We start from the raw sequence: 22,705 nt of genomic DNA on the forward strand, positions 1-22,705 counted from the left end.
CTCTAGTATTTTGCATTCCATAAGGACTGGGATTTTTGTGCCTTTGTGTTCAGTGATGTATCCTGGGCGCTTCCAACAGTGGTTGGGACTTAGTAGATATTCAACCAGTATTTCTTAGAATTAAGTAAATTGAATTTTATGTCATGGAGGAGTGGTTTCCAACTAAACAGTTTCATTGTCTTCTAATAATGAACCTTATTTCCTTTCAGATTGTTTTTTTTATTTTCATCTGTCTTTGCATTTGGTTTAAACTTCTAGAAGATGTTAAATAATAATAGGCAATTTTGCCTTCCTCATGACCTTAATGGGAATGCATTTCCTGTTTATGCTTTTAGCTCTTGCACTGAGATAAATTTGTTTTTTAAATCAAATTAAAGAAGTAACCTTTCTTTAATTTACTTAAAATTTCTTGGAGGGCAGGGAATAGAGTGTGGATGTTGAATCTTGAGTAGCTTTTAAGCATCTGGTCAGATGATTATATGGTTCTTTTCTATTACATATTGATGTTATGAATTACATCAGGAGATGTTTTAATATTAAACTATTCTTTTCTTCCTGGAAGGAACTGTACTTGGTCACAGTCTGCTATTCTTTTAATTTATTGCTGGGCCAAATTTGCTAAGCTTTACATTATTCCTAGTACTTGTAGATCTTAAAAGTTCTACATCATTTGTTAAAGTTTCTATTTACTCATTCTCTAATGAGGAGAATTCTGTCTGGCGTGTATTTGCTCTCAGAGTTGCTCCAGTTCACCTTGGACCATCTCATGGTACATTTAGATCCTATAGACCCCTTCTTTCCAACATAAACCAGAGGACACTGAGGGTCAGTTTCATTTCCTATTGATTATTTAGTAGCCTAGAGAAAGCAGAAAGGTCACTAGGTTTCCCTATACCTTCATAACTGAAAGCCTTATTATTTAGTTGATCCTTCTTATTTTTCTAACAATATCTATCCTCCTTTTTCTTGGAGCACCTTTGTATGTATCTCATGGTATTTCTTTTTGGAGAGAGATGAAGTATTTCATTATTAGCTGTTTGTAGAAGGTTCATGTTGAAGAAAAAGCAGGGTTATATTTCCAGTTACCTGGAATTTTTCTATAGGCCTAAGTTTTGGGTGTGTGAGTGTCCCTTTTTTGTGCTGTCCCCACCTATCTTACTATGGAGGTGGTTTTGTTATTAATAATTATCTCTATAACTAATAGTTAATAAGTGATTTTTCTGACTCCTTGTTCCACCTTCTTCCTTCTACTAAGAAACATAGTAGGACCAGGGATACTCCTGGTGCTGTCTTATGTATTCTTTTTCCACTGTTGGAAACAGAGAATAAGGTTTTCCATGTATGTTATATCCCTAAATTTTGAGAAATTTGTTGTTTTTACTCAGGAATTTATTCTTGGCAGGGGGGAGGGGAGGAGTTATTTTGCTATGTTTTGCCTGTAATGGGCAGCCATGACATTTTTTTCTCAATTTCTATCCCTCCCCAGCAGTATTTGTTCTATTTTTGCTATTTTTGTATTTTGTTCTATTTGTTCTCCATTCCGTCACTTTCAACCTGGAGGTGTCTTTAGCTCTAAAATGGGTCTCTTGTAGGCAGCATGCAGATGGATCTTTTTTTTTTTTTTTTTAATCCATCCTGATATGCTGTGTCTTTTGATGGGAGCATTTATTACATTTACATTCAGAGTATTCAGATTATTGATAGATATGCATTTCATGCCATTGTATTGCCTGTAAAGTCATTGTTTCTGGAGATTTTCTCTGTTCCTTTCTGGCCTTTGTTGCTTTTGGTTTTTCTTTCCCTGTCAAAGAATTCCCTTCGGTATTTTTTGTAGGGCTGGTTTTGTGTTCACGAGCTCCTTTAGTTTTTGCTTGTCTGGGAAACTCTGTCTCTCCTTTAATTCTGAATGACAGCCTTGCTGGATAAAATATTCTTGCTGCAGATTTTTCCCATTCAGCAAACTGAATATATCATGCCACTTTCTTCTGGCCTGCGAGGTTTCTGTGGAGTGATCTGCTGCTAACCTGATTTGTCTTCCCTTGCTGCTTTCAACATTCTTTCCTTATCTATGTATTTTGCAAATTTTGCTACAATATATCTTGGTGTTGGCAGGCTTTTGTTGATTTTGATTGGAATTGTTTATGCCTCCTTGATTTGGATGTCTGTTTCTTTTCCCCAGATTAGGGTAGTTTTCAGCTATAATTTGCTCAAATAAACCTTCTGCCCCTTTTTCCTTCTCTTGTTCTTCTGGGGTTCCTATGATATGTATGTTATTATGCTTTATGGAGCCACTGAGTTCCCTAAGTCTGTATTTGTGATCCAAAATTTTTCTTTACCTTTTCTTTTCAGGTTCATTATTTTCCATAATTTTATCTTCTATATCACTTATTCATTCTTCTGCTTCTTCCATCTTTGTGTTCATTACATACAGTCTGTTGCATCTTGGTTATAGCATTTTTTATTTCAGCCTGACTAGTTTTTAGGTCTTTTATCTTTGTGGTAAGGGTCTCTCTGGTTTCTTCTATGTTTTCCTCAAGTCCAGCTAGTATCCTTATGGTTGTTGTTTTAAATTCTGGTTCAGGTATATTACTTATATCTGTTTTGATTGGCTCCCTGCCCATGACCTCTTCTTGTTCTTTTTTTTGGGATGAATTCCTCCATCTTGGCATTTTGTCTATGTCTGTGTTTTGTGTGTTAGGAAAGCTGTTCCTGTTCCTAATTTCACTAGAGCTGAAGCTTTGCAGTGGCCTATGATCAGTAGACCTGGTGCATGCACGGGGTTTGTGCTGGTCTGGGGGAGGGCCCTGCTGCTGCTCTGGCTCTCAATCACACTTGCCCTATTAAAAAGGGACTTGCAGAGCACAGGGGGCAGGGTGTGGTGTAAGCTACTCAAGCCTCCACTGTGTGTACTGTGCCTCTTGCTAAAGTCCTTCTGTGCTGATAGGAGGGGTGAAAATGGTATCAGCCTGCTCTTGTTCATGGACAGAGGAGTTCACACCCATCGCTGTTCAGGAAGCCCTCACAGAAGAACAAACAATCTCCCCTCTGGTGTCCCTGGCTTCCGTGAGATTCCTGCCTTCACGCTGTCTGTGACCAAGCCATCTGCCTACCGGTGGCCTAGTGCTCTTGTGTTTTATCTCAGGCTTGCAGCTGGGTTTTAAAACTCCAAATTTTTGAGACCTGGCACTGATCCTCTGGGGGAGGGTCTCACTGAGCTGTGGCTAGTACTGGTTTGTCCCAGAAAAGCAGTTGCATGATAGTTCAGGAGTTTGGAGTTTATGGTAAATGATAGTTCAGGAGTTTGGAGTTTATGCTAAAGTGTGGCAAAAAGCCCACATCCAGATTAGCTGCCCTCAGCAGACATCTCTGCTCATATGCTAACGAACAGGGCAGCTCAGTAGCACCTGAGGCTGTTTTGTCTCCTGATAGACAGGAGACACCTCTCCCAAATGCACTCCAAGATGGGGAACTCTCTTCCATCATGACCCAGGGGATCCTCAGAGCATGCCATCAGCTCCAGGGCCTCTGCCCTCCTTCTCTACAAGAGCACTGCTATGCCCCCCAGGTTTATCCTGGCAGTGGTGTGGATTTCTAAGACTTCAGAAGCTGCACTGTTTATAAAAACTTGGGATAATCAGCCCCTCTTATTTTTGCACTCAGTGTTTTTGGGGAAGTGTTTTTGTGTAATCCCCTGTGTGCTTTCTCTCTGCCTCTCTCTCTCTTTTTTTTCTCTCCTCTCATCTCTCCATGATCAGGGCTCCCTCCTCTCTGCAGCACCCACAATTCTTTTCTTCCCCAAATCACATCACCACACCTCCTACCTTCCATGATGTGGCCTCTTTTCTTCTTCTAGTTGTGCAGTCTGTTCTCTCAGTCCTCAGATCAATTTCCTGGGTGTTCAGAATGATTTGATAATTATCTAGCTGTGTTCAAGGGATGAGGGAAACATAACGTCTTCCTACTACTCCACGATTTTAACTCCTCTTGCCATTTTTGACTCTTAAAAGCATCTGCCAAACATTTTTTCTCTCTATGGATGCTATTGAATAGGTAAAGCATGCAATTGCACCAAAATTCAAAAACTATAAAAGACATTCAGTGAGAAGTATGTTCCTCTCCAGTCCCTCAGATCTCCTCCCCATCCCCAAAGCTAACAATTCTTACCAGTTGTTTTGTCCTTGGAGAGAGATTCTGTGTAAAAACATATACGTATTTAGGGGCACCTACGTGACTCAGTCAGTTAAGCGTCTGACTCTTGATTTTGGCTCAGGTCCATCTCAGGGCCATGGGATTGAGCCACACATCAGCTCCACATTTAAGATTTTCTCTCTCTCCCTCTCCCCTTGCCCTTCCCTCTGCTTGTGTGCACATGCTCTTTTGCTCTCTCAAAATAAATAAATCTTTTTTAAATAACCCCAAAACAAAAAAGACTCAAATATGTATTTATTTATATTCAAATGCTTTTCCATTTTTGTTCAAATGCTACTGCTATATACAATGCTTTGTGCCTCTCCTTTTTCACTTAACGTACTTTGGAGATAATTCTTTATCTAAACATATGTAGCTGCTTTGTTCTAATATCTGCATAGTATACCACTATAAAATCTACTCCAAACACTTGAACTTCATTCTATGAGTGGACACTTAAAATTTTTTATTTACTCTTATGACCACTCAGCAATAAGTATTCTTATAAGTATGACTTTATGCTCATGTTTGACTATAACTCTAAGATAAATTAGGAAATGAGTGATTAGAAGGTTAGTTTCTTCTTGGATCTCCTGTTTCCTCAAATGCCACCTTTCAGAGAAATTGTCCCTAACCACTCAATCTACCCTAGCCCCTGCTGTTACCTTCACATTATCTTTTTTATATACCTTTTTATCATAGAATTTTTGAACATATAAAAAGTAGAAAGAGCAATAATATAATGAAAGTTCATGTACCTTGTTTTTATCAATTACCAGTATTTTCCAATCTTGTTTTAGCTCTCTCACTCCCATACACACTTTTTTCTTAAGTACCTTAAAGCAAATTCCAGATATGCCATTTTACCTATGAACAGTTCAGTATGTATCTCTAACATATAAGACCTGTTTATAAAAAAAAAAAAGCATTACCACTTTGTCATTGTTACAGCTAACTTAACACCATTTTCCTGATCTCCTCTAGTACCTATCCCATATTTTCCTGTGTAACTCAAAAATGCATTTTACAGTTTTTGCTTGAATCACAGTCACAACAAAATCTTCACATTTGCTTTTAATTTATAAATTACCTTATCCGTTTTTCATATTTTTTCCCCAGAAGAAATAATATATAATGATGTGTGGAATTTTCCAAATTATTGATTTGGTTGACTCTTTCCTCCTTATGGTCATCTTTTTTAACATATTTCTCTGATTTTTGTATTTCCTGTAAACTGATAGTGTAATGTGTAGTAATTGTTGGTTAGTTTCAGGTTCAGTTTTCTTGGCAAGAATATTTCATAGATTGTGCAATGAATGTCCTCTTGTATCACAATGGGAGCCACATGATTTCCACTTATCTTTCTTTTAGCAATGTTGAGAGACAGGTGGAAATCATGCATGTTTAGAGAGAGATCAGTGTGTTTTGGTATTCTCAGCTTTATTTGACAATTATAAAGTCAGACATTGACATTTCACCTAGTGAGCATTTCCTGGATTGGTAGCAAAATGATTCTGTCATTTCTTATGTAATTAATTGTTGATAAAAAGTGGTGGCAATTTGTTGATAAAAAGTGGTGGCTAATGTTCCCTGTATAATTTTTAAATTAGTTGTGAGAACTTACTAGTCCTAGATTTAGATAATTTTTTTAGAAAAACTGGATTAGAAATTGCCCATGGTCTTTAAATAATATGCCAAAGAGAAAAACTTTTGAAGTCTACTACTAATCAAAATTATTACAAATGTATTTGAAGTAACTGATATTTCTCATAAAATTTGTATTTCCATGTGTAGGTATTACTTTGAGACACCAAGAAAGTTTCTAAACTTTTAGAATATATTTTATAAAATCTGTTTTTATTGTTTCTGTTTATATAGGTTATTAAGTGTGCTATGCTGTGATCTAGACACTCTTCTCCTACTAGAGGCTCAGTATCAAGTATCTGAAATGTTACTAAATGCTCAAGAAGAAAATATCTTAGAGACCTCTGAAAGCCACAGGTAAAAACAAAAACAAAACTGTTAAGACAGTATTATTAACAATAGTTTTCTTTACAGATGCTCTGTTAAGACAGTAATTTTGTGTATATAGTTTCATGTTTTCCCCTATCTGAATTCAACAGATTTGAATAACAGAGTAAAAAGCAATTAAAATATAAATGTCACCATTAGAAAGATTGTGATAGATGTTCATGGGGAAAGCTTGAACAGTACTCCTTTCTGAGTTTTTGTTTAAGACCTGATTTTATTGATGGTTCCATGAAGTTGTATCACCTTTAAATTCAGGCTGCATGTGTAAGAAGAGTCATTAAACAAAATGTTTGATTTTGTGTCCCTTGTAGTAACTCTTTACTTCATTCTCTTAATTATGTTAATTCATATTCATAAGCTCCGTTTATTGCAAAACGAGATTATGGTAATATCTTGATGATTTTTTTCTACTACACTTGTCATTACTTTAATTTGGCTGACATTTTGAATACACATTCAATATCTGGTATTGTTTTCATGTCAGTAATTTAAAAAAAATTGTGCTTCCATTCTAGCTGGGATTTAGAAGAATATAGAAGACCAGGCACATTACTGGATTCTCTAGATTTGATATAGAAGGATGGTATTAACAGCTGCAGGAAGTGTGGAACCTGCTCAAAAGCAACATTTAGATTTTGAATTTAAGGTGCTGAGTCTAGAACCTAAGGGAACCTTTACTAAAAATGTGAAAAAGTCATTGTGGAAATAATGTAGGTCTTAATTCCATTTCTTTAAATGCAGTAACATTTGACAAGAAAATATTATTTCATAATATTTATCTGATTATATCAATTATATCTCCATCAGTTCTTTGCTTTCTAACAAAAACTATAAGATAAAGTGAATTTAGCCCTTTTTAAGTGATACATTGTTAATCTTTTTCCAGACTTTTCTATAGAAAATTTTCTTTTTTCTTTACATTCCACTGTTGGTTTTGGAATTAAACCATATTCAATTAAGATAACAAAATTGATATGTTTATATTTCAGGGATTTCATAATTGATGGCTTATCGGTAGAGAGAAATCATGTTCTTGTTAGAATGAATTTTATTGGTGGTCCCATGGAACGTATTTTGCCCCCAAGGGTACTGGAGAAGGTGAGTAGGGTAAAGAGGAATATTTGTCAATAGAAAAGCTGTAGGATACAAATAAACACTTTAAAATGAAAATAGCAATCAAAAGCTAATGATGTATGGTGATTAACATAACAATAAAAAATAAAAAAATAAAATAAAATGAAAATAGCATTCTTTGTGACAGGGGGTCATAAGTGTTAGTTTGTGTTGCCAAGTAGGCTATAGTTTCATTAAAAAGTTGTCATTTTTCTGTGTCTATGATGTTTACTTTCAATGTCTTTGTTTTTCATGATACCTAATTTTTATTAGATGAAGATATTTTTTGTATTTAATTAGCAATATTGAGTACTGCTTTCATCAATATTCATAGACATTGTCTTTCCCTTGAAGCGCCTTTTTTTTTTTTAAGTACATTTTTGCTCTGTCAGTCTGGGAAGGATGAGATAGAAATGATTGATAATACAAGATAAACAGTTTGATTTTTTGAATTTGTTTCCTATTTCAATATAGGAAATACAGGTTTCTTTCGAAGACTATAATTTCTCTTTGATGGAAAAAAAAAATAGTAAGGCTACCATTATCAGTCCTAGTTGCTAGAACAAGTTACCATATATTTGTCTTCAGGACTTGTGTAATGTCATTTCTATTACATTTCATTTCAGTTATTATCCTTTGGAGTATTGAATTGTAATTGTCAAATAGGTTTTGGTTAGTTAGGCTACAACTCTAGTATCTATGAAACAAAAGTCAGTTTAAATTTGTATTTCAGAAAGCCTTAAAATTCAATATATGTTACTTCCTGAAGTCATTTGTCTTCTTTTTAGGGTGATGATCCATATCCTTGGCCAATGTTTTCATCATATCCTTTACCAAACTGCTATCTGTCAGAAGTTACAAGAAATGCTGATCTAAAAAAAGGTAAGATACTTACCATCAACTGCCATGTTATTTTAGTGCTTTTGTGGTTATAATTTGAAAAAAGATAAAGTAGTATTATGGGAGATTAATACTATTTTTCATTCAGCTTGTGTATATAGATACATTTATGCCTATTTCTTTGTAAGTTTCTTACTGAATTATTTGTATGCTGTTGAATAATTCTTATCAGAACCTTTTGGGTTTAAAAAAAGGAGTTATGATTTTTGATGAATTCTAGATACATAGGACTTTATTCAGCAGAGTAATATTTTTTAGTATCTGCATGCCATGCATAAGTTCTGGGTCCTCAAGATTTGAAATATAAATATAATATAAATTATATAAATATAATAAAAGTTCAGATGAGTTCATGAACTTTTGGAGAATACATACAAGTAATTAGATAATTGTATGGTAGTGCAGTGTGTTAGGAACTAAAAAGTCAAATGTGTAGCCTGCTAACCATAGCATATATGCAGGACACCCTTCCAAAGAAAATCAATGTTTAAAGCAAGGCACGAAATATGTATTTTTGGGTAATAGAGCATTTTTGACAAAGGAAAACAGCAGAGAGGCTTGAAAGGAGCAAATTATATTCAGAGAACTGTGAGTAGTTCAGGATGTCTGAGATTTGGTATGTGAGGGCAAGAGAGACCAGAAGTGAGACAACTGGTATGCCAAGGTCAGCCATAAGACAAGTGTAGCTCAAGACTTTATTGTGAGAGCAATGAAAATTCAAACCATTCTTAGAGAATTCTAAGATGAAATATGAAGACACATGATCAAACTACTCATTAATTTGAGAAGTTAAACCTTTTATCAGTGCGATCTTCTTTAATAAACTATTGAAGTGCTGGAAAAAAATAGCAGGTATAAGATTCATTTAACATAGGTTAAGATTTTATGGAGTGATTGTTAAAAAAATGTTTCTGTGTGAGACTTCATGTATCTTTCACTTTTTCCTACATTTACTTGCTTTGAAACTATTATAAGAAGCCATCAATTGATATGTATTGTTTTTATTTCTATCCAGTGTTTGAGATACACATTATATTTCTCACAGTTGCATAGAGACAAAAATTGTGCTTTGTTTTTTATTTCAATCTACTTAGAGGTTAGGGAAAGAGAAAGGGAGCTTTTTAAGGTTTTTTTTTTTAAGGTTTTTAAGATTTTATTTATTTAAGTGAGAAAGAGCACAAGAGAGAGAGCGTGAGCAGGGGAAGGGGCAGAAGGAGGGGGAGAAGCAGATCACCTGCTGAGCAGGGATTCCCAGTACGGGGCTCGATCCCAGAACCCCAGGATCATGACCTGAGCCAAATGTAGACACTTAACTGACTGAGCCACCCAGGTGCCCCTAAAGTTAATATTTGTCTTTATAATGCACTAAAAATTTTGCCTTTGTTTTCCTCTTGTGCAACCTAATCTATTGCTTTCAGAGATGTGTGAGTGATAGGAAGTATTTTTCAAGAAAAAACTCTTGAGAGAATACCATTTTGAACACTTTACCCCACTGACTCAAATCTTTCAGTGAACCCAAGCCTTTCTCAATCTGTTATTCTCATGCTTTCCTGTTCCTACTTTCATTCTTCTTAATGCCTTTATATTTTGTCATTGTTGTTGTAGGTTTCATCATTTATTTGCCCCCTCATTCCTTTATTTAACATTTTTCTCAAGTGCTAATTACCAGGTGCTTCACTAGGCATTGGAGATAAAATGATGTATTAAGACATGATCCATTCTTGGTACCCCAACCCTTTTCCTGATCCTTTCCTTGTTATAATAAAGCATTGTTATCTTTGCTGAGTTTCACTTGGAAATTAATATTAATTTTTTGAACAACAAATTCATTCATTATCAGTTTTATTATGTGACTGTCATATTTGATAATTTGGTTCTTCAAAATAGTTCGATTAAAAAAATGTCCCTTATTTTTTTAAACAGAACAGGGCAGACAGAAATAAGAAAAATAAGGTTAAATGGACACTTCCTGAAAAGAAATGATACAACATCAATTCCTAGGAATTGGTTTACAGAGGAATATAATTTTATTCCTGCTCTACTCTTGTGAGTGATTTAGAAAAGGGAGTAATAATAGCATCTCTGTCTAGCCCAGAAGATAACTGTAGAATGGTTATTAACCGTAAGTGGGCCCATCATACTGCCGGGTAGTCATACATGGTGTCCCCAGGTCCATGTTCTCCCACTCTCCTAGATGACCATTTTAAAATCTTCTCTCATCAAACCTTCACTCCATCCCTGCCCATCCTATCCAATGATATAATTTTGTTTTCTAGGTTACTGAGGAAATAGAAACAGAAAAAAATCTTCCATGTGCTCCTGATAAACACCAACTCACTTAGCTGAATCTATTCCAATTTTGGGTTTTTGTTACTATAAATAAACTGCCAATGTCACTGAGAAAGGCTGGCTGCTACATTCCATCTTCTTCTCAAAGATAATGCTTCTCTCAGTTCTCCCTTTTTCCTTTATTGCTGTTTTTGGGGGGTGTTGTGGGTGGGTCTCCATTGTGGCTCTTTGTGAACCGACAAACATACTGTTAATTCTTCCATATTTAAAATATCTTCTTTTGAACCCACTTTTAAATTTCTGTCTTTTTTTCTTGCAAAATTCTTTGAAGGAGTTGTCTAATCTTGATATTCCAGTAACTCCTTCCATTCTCTCCTGAACCCACAAAGCTAAAGAGGCTTTCACTCCTACCATTACACTGTGATTAGATCAGTCCTCATCCTACTAGATTTAACATTATTATTTAACATGTTCACTTCCTCCCTTTCTTTTGAAACACTTTCTTCACGTGGCTTCTAGAAAATGCATGATGGGATTTTCCTCCTGTGTTTCTGGCAAATTCTTTTGTCTCCTTTGATCTTTCACTTCCCTCTAACCTCTAAGCTTTGGAGTGCCCCAGGGCTCAGTTCTTAGTCGCCTGTTTTTCTAGCTGTACTTACTCTTGGGGAACATCTCATCTCATGACTGAAATCCTGCCCAGTATACTGATGGCTGTCAGATTTATATCTCTAACCTCTATCTCTCCCCTCAACTCTGCATTCATATCTAACTGCCTACTTGACACCTTTGCTAGGAGGGTTAATAAGCATATCAACGTCTAACAAGTCTGACATAAACTTCTCATACTTCCTCAAAATCTATTCCTTTGGTTTTGTTACTCATTTTAGAAGTGGCAACTTTTGCTTCCAGTTCTTTAGGCAATAAACCTGAAGGCATTCTTTGACTTCTCTTTGTCTTCATACCCACATATAATCTGTCAGCAAACACTCTTGACTCTGCCTATCTGAAATTACTTTCTCTCTTGCACGACAGCCTTCCTCTCTCATCTGTATTATTGCAGTAATCTGCCAAGTAGTCAGTGTGTTCTCAACACAGCAACCAGAGTAATGCTGCTGAAATGTTCATTGCATCACGTTACTCCTTAATTGAAACCCTCCAATGGCTTCTCTTCGCTAACAAGGCCCAATACATTTGTGGCTTCATTCCTGTCAATGCTGTTTTACTTTAGTACCATTTCAAACCTCTTTAATTCCACATTTCCCCACCATATTGGACAACAACTTCTATTCTTTCTCTTTGTCTCTAAAACACAAGTATTTGACTAAGACATTATTCTCAATTTAATAGCAGTACCTAATACGTTCTCCTAATAATAGTGGTCCTAGTTTTGTTAAGCAGGAGAGAATGATCTAGGCACCAGTGGATAATCCAGAATGTACATCACAGAGATATCTCTCTGAACTCAATGAGAAAAATGGAGCCAAATGAATTTCTAACACCTGTAAAGCTAAATTGAAAGTATGTTTCTGGTTAAATACAGTTCAATAAACTAAACATTGTACAATTTTAAATATACTGTGTTTAAACTTATAATACTTTAAAACATAGCTATTTTGAAGGCAGGAGTTCTTATACTTTTCATTTTGCTTTTTTTATTGGAAAATAATGATCCATTGATTCTGATAGGTGTTATTTTACTTGTCATTTGCACTGCAAAATTTTGGGATATAATTTCATTGTTGTGGGGGGAAAAATCAACTTTGATTGTGTGCACATGGTGACATCCTCTCATTTGTCTCCCAGCTTCTACATTTATCCTCCTTGCTACAGTTAGCATCTCCTCATCTGTTAAATTGCCTCTTGTTAGCTCATTGGCATTAGTGTTAGCTATTAGATAATTTATCTTCATCTGTAAATAAGAATCTTGAGACATCATCTGGTTCAGTTATTTTTCTTTGTGCACCATTTTAGAGTCACCATACTAAACTGTAAAAGCCCTTTAAAAGCTAGTAATTAATATTATCTATTTGTGTATGTATATATGTACATTATGTGTATACATATATAAGCATGTACAGGTATATATGTACACATGTGCACGTGTGTGATATATAAATAATCTTACACACATGAAAAAATTCTCTTCCACATGGTAGAAATAACTTGGATATTATCTTTATGTTATATTATAAAATAATCAGCATTCTAGATTACATCTGTACTCTATATACCTTATTACTGTGGAATGCATGTCTTTATCAGGAGACCATTTGGATCTATATTCACTCAGCTGGGGCTGGTATCTTCAAAGTAGAGAGTTGAGTTTTTTGTGTCATGGCTTGTATGTTTCTAGTACTCCTGACAGGGCCATCCCAGCAGGAAAAGCACAGCACTGACTCCCAGGGCCACTGGCAGCAGGGCCACGTGGCATTGTTTTTCTTTAGAAAAACTTATATTTATAAAAACTTATATTTCTTTAGAAATATGTTCTTAAAAAACAAAAAACGAAACAAAACAAGAGAGTTTACCTCCTTTGGGCTTTCTAATAAGTAAACAGTAACAGCTAATGGGAGCCAGCTGTATAAACAAATGTGTCACTTTCCCATTCTTTTCTCTCCCTTGTCCTTGACTTCATCTCATGGCCTTTCTCGCTATAGTGAGATCTACATACTCTGCATAACCCTATAGGTCTTGTTTTGTTTAGTTAAAAACTACATTGATCTACATACTCTGCATAACCCTATAGGTCTTGTTTTGTTTAGTTAAAAACAGCTTTATTGAAATGTAATTAACATACTATATAATTCACCCATTTAAAGCATGCAATTCAGTGACTTTTTAGTATATTAATAGATATGTACAACCATCACCACAAACAACTTTAGAACATCTCACCACCTCATTTTCACCACCAGTACTCCCTTTTCCGCCACTTCTCTCACCCAGCCCTAAGCAACCACTAATCTACTTTCTGTCTCTGGAGATTTCTCTAGTTTGGACTTTTCATATGAATGGAATAGTGTAGTATGTGGTATTTCATGACTGACATTTTTCCTTAGGATAATGTTTTCAAGGTTTATCTCTAAGGTTCGTTCATGTTGTAGTATGGATTAGTACTTCATTCCTTTTTATAATTAAATAACATTCCATTATGTGCAAATACCACAATTTGTTTATATATTTATATCTGCTGATGGACACTTGGATTGTTTCCACCTTTTGGCTATTAGAAATAATGCTGCGGTACACATTCATGTACAAATTTCTGCGTGAACATATGTTTTTATTTCTCTAGAATATATACCTAGAAGTAGAATTGCTGAGTTATATGGTAATTCTATGTTTAATAGTTTGAGAAACTGGCTCACTGTTTTCTAAAGCAGCTGCGCCATTTTACCTTTTCACCAACAGTATTATGAGATTCTCATTTCTCCACATCATCATCATCATCATCATCATCATGTTATGATCTGGCCATCCTAGTGGGTGTGAAGTGCAGTTTCATTGTGGTTTTGATTTGCATTTCCCTGATGACTAATAATGTTGAGCATCTCTTCATGTTATATATCTTTCTTAGAGAAATGACTATTCACATTCTTTGCCTATTTTTTAAATTATTTGTCTTTTTATTATTGAGTTCTTTATATATTCTAGATATAAATTCCTTATGGGATATATGATTGGGGAACTTCTTTCATATCTCGGAATACATTAAGTTTACGCCTCTGGGCCTTTGCTCTTGATGTTCGCTTTTCCTGGAGTACTACCTCCTCCTCTTTACACAGGTAGTTCCTTCTTAACCTTTTATGCTGAATCTGAATGTTACTTCTTCAGAGAAGTTATCTCCACCTTATCTAAAACATACTTCTTCCCTTCTGGCTTGCTTTCTGTGGATTCCTCTATTAGCACTGTACCTTACTATGAGTTTGTGTATTTGTTCACTATCAGCTGCCCTAGAGTGTAACTTCCATAAGACAAAAATGCTGCCTGCCTTAGGTAGTAGACAACAGTAAATGTCTATTGAATGAATGGATGAATTAACAATTGAATTTCTTTTCTATTTTTCCTTTCATCAAACACTATCTTCCAAATCTTTGTCAGTGGACGTTGGGAATTCCTTTCAGGTTAATATGTAAATTTAGAAGTTTTTACTCAAACCTAGAATAATCTCTTATCTCACTCATGTTTTTAGAGCATCAGTAGCTTTGCAGTTAGAAAGCCCCTTGAGCTAGACTCCTGTATATATCATTCATGAAGTATACACCTTTATTATAGTTATTTTATCATTTACAAAGTGGTACTTTATGTTTTTATAGCACATAAAAGGTACACACTGTTAGCATTACATCTCATTTTTTTCCACAATTGAAAAAAATAACCAAAAAAATGTACAGCCTTTATTCTGTGATTACTTCAAGTTTAATCTTTTGTAGTTTCAGTATCTTAACTTTACTGCTTCCTCTGCTGCATTTTTACTTATCTGATAGGAAATTGATTTTCTGCCTGGCGAAACATTCTCTTTCAAATACTATATAAAAGAGTAAGTTCCTTGGTGATAATCATTACCTTTAATGGAATGCGCCACATAATGTTAAAATCATTATAGTCTGATTGTTCAGATATTTTTAATTGGATATTCTTAGATGACATTATTCCTATATGAGAAAACAGGTCATTTTTAAAGTTCATAATATGTGAGATATAACTATCTCACTGTAGTATCTCCCCTCCCCAACATGAAGTAGTTTTTCTCTCTTCAAATTAATAAGAACAGGAGGGAGGACATCATACAAAATTGAAGTGAATTCCAATTAAAATTTACTTTTCAGTTTATACATTTTCAGCTCTGAATGAATTCAGTATAAAATATATGTTGAAATTAGGTTCCACGTACTGATCAAAGTCTGTTAGGACCATTCTTAGGTGAGAAACTTGAATCTAAGCCACTGTATTAAATCTAAATTATTTGCATAGATTTGGTTCCTTATAAAAGCATAAACAAAAATGCAAACCATTGGCAATGTTTAATAATATGTTTGGGGGTAGAAAAGGCTTTTTGATAGGTATCACATATAAATTAATTTTGAACATTTTGTAATTGCAGACTACTATTTATAAAATAATCTTTGCAGTGTATTTTGTTCAATAGAAAGAAACAAATATTAATAGAGAAAGTTTCTAAATTAGAGCTGGTACTGAAGAACAAGAGTACTATAGTCTCTGTCTCTGGAGTTAGGCATTGTGCAGTGAATGAGAAATAAAGTTTATGGGTTTTGTAGTTGCATTCTTATGATGCCTGCATATTTTATCCTAGCTCTCAAGACAGGCTGGTATTTTAAATCGTTTGTATTAAAAGATATTAAAATTTAGACTTTCAACTACAAATACTGTAATTTTGTCATTGGAATAATGTTCTTATTTTAACAAGACCATTCTCATTAATCTGTATTGATTTTGTTTAATAAATTTTGTGTCCTTACTGGGTTTAATTCTTTATTCACTGATGCTACTTCTTGCTGACACTTTGATAATTTCTCTCTTTTCAGACATTAAGTCCATGCCCATGTCCTTGATGAATTATTTTCGCCTTTTAAATTTACCAATGGGATAACAATCCATTATGTAATCTTAATAGTATAGATCAAAATTGGAATACTACCTACATAATATGTAGAAGTAAACTTTTCAAGAGGAAAAAAAGGGAGAATGAGATGAACTGTAACAACAACTACATTTTAATAAAAGAAGGAAAGTTACCCAATTAACAAGTTGAGTAGGCCAGATTATTTCATTGCTAGTCCGATAGATTATGTAAGATTTAGGATTACCATTCCTTCTCCAGTCAACTAAGAACAGAATGCCATAGGAAAACTATGTAAGAGTCTTTGAAAATAGTAAGGAATTACATAAAATATAGTACAACATAATGATGGATATTGTTCTGATTTTAAAAGCTTTTGAACTATGTCTGGTACATATAGTCAGTCTATATTTTTAGTGATGAATTCTCTCTTCTATCAACTACTTATTTAGGCCTTTATGTCAAGTCAGACATTTTATTCTTATTGTTTCTAACCTTGCAATTAAGATTTATTTTCTGCAGGTAAAGGTAAATGACTTTTATTTGACATCATTCTGGTAACTGAGGGGACTGGGAGTATGAGATTATGGTTTCTTTTCACTGTAGTAAATCTCGAGATGCAGTTGTTGAGATACTTAGCTTATAAATCAGAGTAAGTATTTACTTTTGAATAATAAAACTTCTTATTTTCATGTACTTACTTCATGCTTGAAACATACATATCTATAGCAACCAGGGAAAACAGATCACCTGTTAGTTTAAGTGCAGATGATAAGGGAAAACGAATTCCTCATTTCTTGAAATGTGACTCATTTCTTTTATAGTAAATGATTATCACATATTTTATTATTTTTAAAGATTTTATTTATTTGACAGAAAGAGACACAGCAAGAGAGGGAACACAAGCAGGGGGAGTGGGAGAGGGAGAAGCAGAGCAGGGAGCCCAATGCGGGACTCGATCCCAGGACCCCAGGATCATGACCCGAGCTGAAGGCAGGCGTTTAACGACTGAGCCACTCAGGCACCCGGATTATCACGTATTTTAAAAAAGGAAAAGTGATATAATTCCACAGTGAAGAATAACTGTGTAAAATATAGATGTCATGTGTTAAGAGTCCATGCAGTTCAAATAAAATGAAAATGTGTAATGAATTTAGATACTCCCAAATTTAGAGATGTACAGAGAACTAATACACAGAATTGGGGCATATTTTCAGTTGCTTCTCAGAGACCACTCCAAAGTCTTCCCTTGTTTATTATAATAAAAGTAACCTGAAGTGACTGTGTTAAACTACATGGACAAGGACAAGCAGAAATACAAGTGGAAAGTAAATACTACACAAATAAGGTTCAGGATAAGACAAAGGTGACTATCTAAATTAAACCTAGGAATCTGTTGCTAGTTAGTTTATGAAATCTTCCATTTATTTTGTTTCTTTTGCAGAATCTGTTACGATATTCTGTGTAAAGTGGGCATTCACAATTGCATTTAGGAAAGAAGTACTAAAAGTTTTCCATGTAAATAGCAGGTTTTCTCCACACTTAACATGAGCTTATATTTTTTCCTCCCTTTGAAACTGAGGTTCCTTTTATATTGTCCATAATAATTTTATAATCAATATAACATTTCTATGTAATAATCTTTTGAGAAAAAATTATATAGTATCCTCAAGTATGAAAAATTATAGTGCTCACCATAACAAAGACTTTCAGAGTTTAGATATGAACGATAATTGGTGAACAAGAAACTTGATGTCCCCCCCTTTTTTTTCCATTTTCCTCAATGGTATTAAAGAATGAGTTTAAAATAGATTTTTTACTTTCTCTTCCAACTTTGCATTGTCTGTAAATCATAGTGGTCTGAAGGAGCAAAGAGAAGAAGAGCATATACTCACTAGACACACCAAACCAGTCTTGGGAAAACAAAACAGTAGTTGAACATGGTAACCTCATAACTAGATGTATAATTAATACACTGAAACTAAGCTATGATATGGTACTTTCTCTAAAAATAATACTGTAGGGTAAGAAGTATATAAAAACAATTGAATAAAAAATGTGAGTTAAGAAAGAAATTGTGTTCAGTGTGTAGAATATAAACCTGGATTCTTCCTGGTGAAATAGATCAACTGTTTTCTCATAACCCTAAGAAGTGAATATTCATTTCATTACAGGAGACTGGATTGTACCGAGAAAGGAGCCAGAACCTCATAAGAAGATACAACAATGAGGATTTTAAAAATTTATACTTTAAAACACTTTATTATAAAATTGTGACTAGGTTTCTTTTCAAGTGAATCATTTTATACATGCCCATACTTTTAATTGAAGTTTATTGAGTTCTTATGTAGACTTTATACCAAATTAGGAACTCTAATAGCTCGTATTTTAGAGGCACTAATATGCTTAGAAGCTTTTAGTCACTGTCACTTTCAATTATACCCCACATTTACATACACATATGTATGTATAATCAATTTTTTATATCAACAGAATACATCCATTTTAAGAATAGTTTGAATTTTGACATGTCTGCGCACACATAAGCACCACCATAATCAAATACATAACATTTTTATGACTCCACAAAAGTTCCCTTTGTCGCTTGCAGTTGACTGCTCTCTATTCCCAGCCTCAGGCAATTACTGATTTTTTTTTCCCCCGCTACTATAGATTAGGATTTCTCAACCTCAGCACTGTTAATATTTTGGGCTGGGTAATTGCTTGTTGCCAGAGGGTCTGGTCCTGTGCCTTGTAGGATTTTTAGCAGCCTCCCTGGTCTCCACCCACTAGATGCCAGTAGAACTCTCTCTGTACTCTCCACTCCTAGGTGTGACAATCAGAAATGTCTGTGAAGACTGCTGAAGTAACTCCTGGAGAGCAAAACATAGTCTGCTTGTGAATAGCTACCAAAGATTAGTTTTTCCTATACTATTTTTTTTTTTTTTTTTTAGCGGTTCATACAAATAGAATCATATACGATACTTTGTTTGTGCCTGGTTTCTTTCTCTCAGCATAATGGTTTTGAGATGCAGCCAGTTTGTTACATGTACCATTTGCTATCTCTTTTTACTGATTGGGGTTCTAGTATGGATAAAGTATAATTTGGTTAAATTGTACCAAAACATTTGGTTTTGTTCACATTTTCTTTAAATACTTAAAAATAGCTGCTTTAAAATCTTTGCTAATCATATCACACTAGTCCTTTCTGGATCTATTGATTTATCTACTGATTGTGAGCCACATTTTTCCCGTTTCTCATGTTAGTGATTTCTTTATTGAATATCAGACATCATTCATTCACATCATTCATTCACACACATTCATTCATTTTGTTTTTCTTTAAATAGTAGTGGACATTTTTTAGAGTGCTGTCAAGTTATTCATGGATCAGTTTGATCCTTCAAGACTTTGATTTTTTGGTTATGTTGGGTGTAGAGTTGCCTTTATTGCAAATTTAACTCTATTACTAAGGTGTTACTTTTCTGGCACCCTTATGGACTACCCTGGTAGTTATAGGACTCTTCACTCTGGAACTTGGACATCAGCTAGCACTAAGTATATTCTGGAAATTGTTCATTTTACAAGCTCCCAACTGTTTTTTTGCCCAACCTTGTGGAGTTTCATTCTTCATTTGCATAGCTGATTATTTTGCAATCCGCTTGACGAAGACTTACACAGATTTCTGTAGTTCTTTGCTCTGCTCTTCCTCTTCAGTACTATGATCCCAAAATTTTTAGCCTCCTCAGTCTCTGCAATTTGACTTGTCTCTTCAACTCTGCAAGACCTCCATAGCATCCCCATCCTGCATAGTGATCTTGAAATTTCCTTCAAGATAAAAGGCCAGTTGTAAAGTTCACCACATTAGTTTCCCTTTTCTCAGGCAAAACAGTCCTGTACTGTCTGTTGCCCAATGTTTGGAAACCATTGTTTGTTATATTTTATTTAGTTTTCAGGTTGTTTACAGCAGGACAGCAAGTCTATTCCTAGTACCTCCATCATGGCCAGAAGCAAAACTCTGGGTTTTAATTCTTTTGTGTTATTATAAACATTAGAAATTTTGGGAAAACATCAGATTTATATTTGCTCTACTCGCATAGTTACTAATTTAGAGTTATTGTATTCCTATAGTACCCTTCCTGTGATTCCATTTCCTCTTGCCTCATTTTCTATGTCCAAGGGCCTTTGCTGGTCTAACACCATTGGCCTTTCTCTGGCCTTGCCCACTTATTCTGCACAAAGGTAGGAAGAATGGTAGGGGAACTTGGGAGAAGGTTGGAAAATCTTGGATTAGCCTACTTGTGTAAGGTGTACTTTCATGTTAGCCTATCTTTAGGTTATATTGGTACATTTTAGTTAGCAGAGGCCTTTGGTTGTCTGTCATTGTCTGTGATTGAATAGGTTAGTTTAATTCAGGGAAGACATTTGGAAGTTCATATGGCAGCAGATCTAAGTAATGGTGTCTACTTTAGCTGTTTCAGTACTAACATAGATTTCTTGGACTCCATTTATCTACTCCTATCTACTACTCTGTTAGTCCCAGATTTGGAGGGGGAAATAAAGGAATTACTGTTCCCCTCAAACCTAAATATCACAGATATACGTATTTTTCAGTTAACATTATATCAAATCACTAAATATTTTTAACCGCGAGGAATGCAAATTGAAAAGCTCATACTCTCGGGCGCCTGGGTGGCTCAGCTGGTTAAGCAACTGCCTTCGGCTCAGGTCATGATCCTGGAGTCCTGGGATCGAGTCCCACATCGGGCTCCCTGCTCGGCAGGGAGTCTGCTTCTCCCTCTGACCCTCTTCCCTCTTGTGCTGTCTCTCATTGTCTCTCTCTCAAATAAATAAAATCTTAAAAAAAAAAAAAGAAAAGAAAAGCTCACACTCTCATTGATTGAGAAAATGTAACCAGATACATATAAAGGCTACCAAGTTGTCTCTAGGAGTTTGTAGTCACTCTGTCTCTAGCTCAGCCTAAATTCCAATTTCCAGGTAAACTGAACCCTTTAGCCCTTCCACCAACTGGTAGATTCACATGCACACCACATCTGCTGCTTCAGCACTGTTTACAGTTGTGATACCTTGTGCTCTTTTTCTTAGAATGAGATGATAAAAAGCAAAACAGAATAGCTAATGTGAAAGGATAGGGCAAGAGGAGGGTGTAGGGCAGGATGGAAGAGGGAACAGATAATATAGGACTTTTCAAGAGCAGGTAATTTACAAAAGAGCTACATTGGCATCTTCTACTTGAAGGAGATAGTAGTAGTTATAAAAGACAGGTTATACATGGATAGAAAAGATGATATAGAGGAAGAAATAGAGATGAAAAACTACACTTGTCTTTGCAATCATATGCCACTAGTGACTCTTATTAGGCTTTAGGTAGTTTGTTCTTGGGAAAGAAGTAAGGTAGATATTCTAAGTGGAAACTATAAAAATTATTTTAATGCTGTTGAATCAAGTATTTTACCTAATTCATATTAAGATACATTTAACATAACTTTGTTATTAGTAACATAATTCAACAAAATTATCAGCTTTGGTATTTCTTGAGTTTAGGTTAAAGGTTTTGAAAGTTTTTATTAAAAAGAATCATTTTCTCCTTTGACTTAGTAACTTTAATTTTTCTGTAGTTATTGCTTCTGATTGAGGCTATCTATGAAATGTTACAGGATCATTTTGGTCTTAATTTTCAAAGAGAATAGATTAGTACTAAACATCTGAAATACACATTCTTTCAACGACACAATTCATTCTGGTTCATATGTATATTTGTGTGAATATACATATGTTTGGTATATTTATTTGTATACTCATGTATTTTTATAAAAGAATATGTAGCTTTGATATGAGGAGGCTTTTTTTGGTGACTTGTCAAATAAGGACATATTTACATAAATTATGATTTATATATTTAAACATAATATTTTAGATATCATAACCATGAGGACTGTGTGACATATAGCTGCTTTTTTCAGGGTTAAATAAAACCGATTTAGATCATAAGAGTGATAAGTGTGTCTTAATTGTAGTATTATAATATGTGTGTGTATATATATATAAGCATATGTTTTATGACATGTGGGTTTCATAAGGGCAAGTGACTTTGGCTTGATTATTATAGCCAAGTAGGGACTTGGGAGGAGGAACTCCATACATATATTTTTAATGTATTTTTTACAAAGACTGGATGGAAAAGTGAAAATAGTTGGTATGGTAGAAAGATTAATTTTTTAAATATGTAAGAGTAAGGACTTGCTTTATTATTATAAAAATAATATTATTTTTTTTAAGAAGGTAAGAGTGGGTTGAAACTCTCTGTAGTATTAGATTGACCACTGTTATCTTCCTGCTGGGATTTATCAGCCCAAAGAGAGCTTTGGCCAATATATTTTGTAGTGTTAGTGTTCCCAGACACATCTTTGGACAGGGGCAGTCAGGACTTTGACCCTTTATTTTCAAAAGGCTCTTGTTCCTTTTTGATCCCCAAATCTCTTTCAAGGAAAGTGTTAAAAGGTATGAGTTTATGTGACTACTTATTTCATCATGATCTTCTGAAAAATAAGAAAACATTATTGCCTCTTTTTTCTCCCCCTT

General features: G+C 34.6%; 1 protein-coding gene across 3 annotated transcripts in view; it reads left to right on the forward strand.

Annotated features, from left to right (window-relative positions):
• The window catches only part of TBC1D32 (TBC1 domain family member 32), a 197,016-nt gene that overhangs the window by 117,532 nt on the left and 56,779 nt on the right, over positions 1–22,705 (forward strand). For all 3 annotated transcript variants that reach the window (XM_027600953.1, XM_027600954.1, XM_027600955.1), the window contains 3 exons: positions 6,067–6,189; positions 7,209–7,317; positions 8,121–8,214. In XM_027600953.1, the coding sequence (XP_027456754.1) occupies positions 6,067–6,189; positions 7,209–7,317; positions 8,121–8,214 (326 nt within the window). The remainder of the gene's footprint in view (positions 1–6,066; positions 6,190–7,208; positions 7,318–8,120; positions 8,215–22,705) is intronic.

Source organism: Zalophus californianus, chromosome 7 (genome assembly GCF_009762305.2).
Source record: "Zalophus californianus isolate mZalCal1 chromosome 7, mZalCal1.pri.v2, whole genome shotgun sequence".
In the NCBI taxonomy this organism is placed as follows: domain Eukaryota; kingdom Metazoa; phylum Chordata; class Mammalia; order Carnivora; family Otariidae; genus Zalophus; species Zalophus californianus.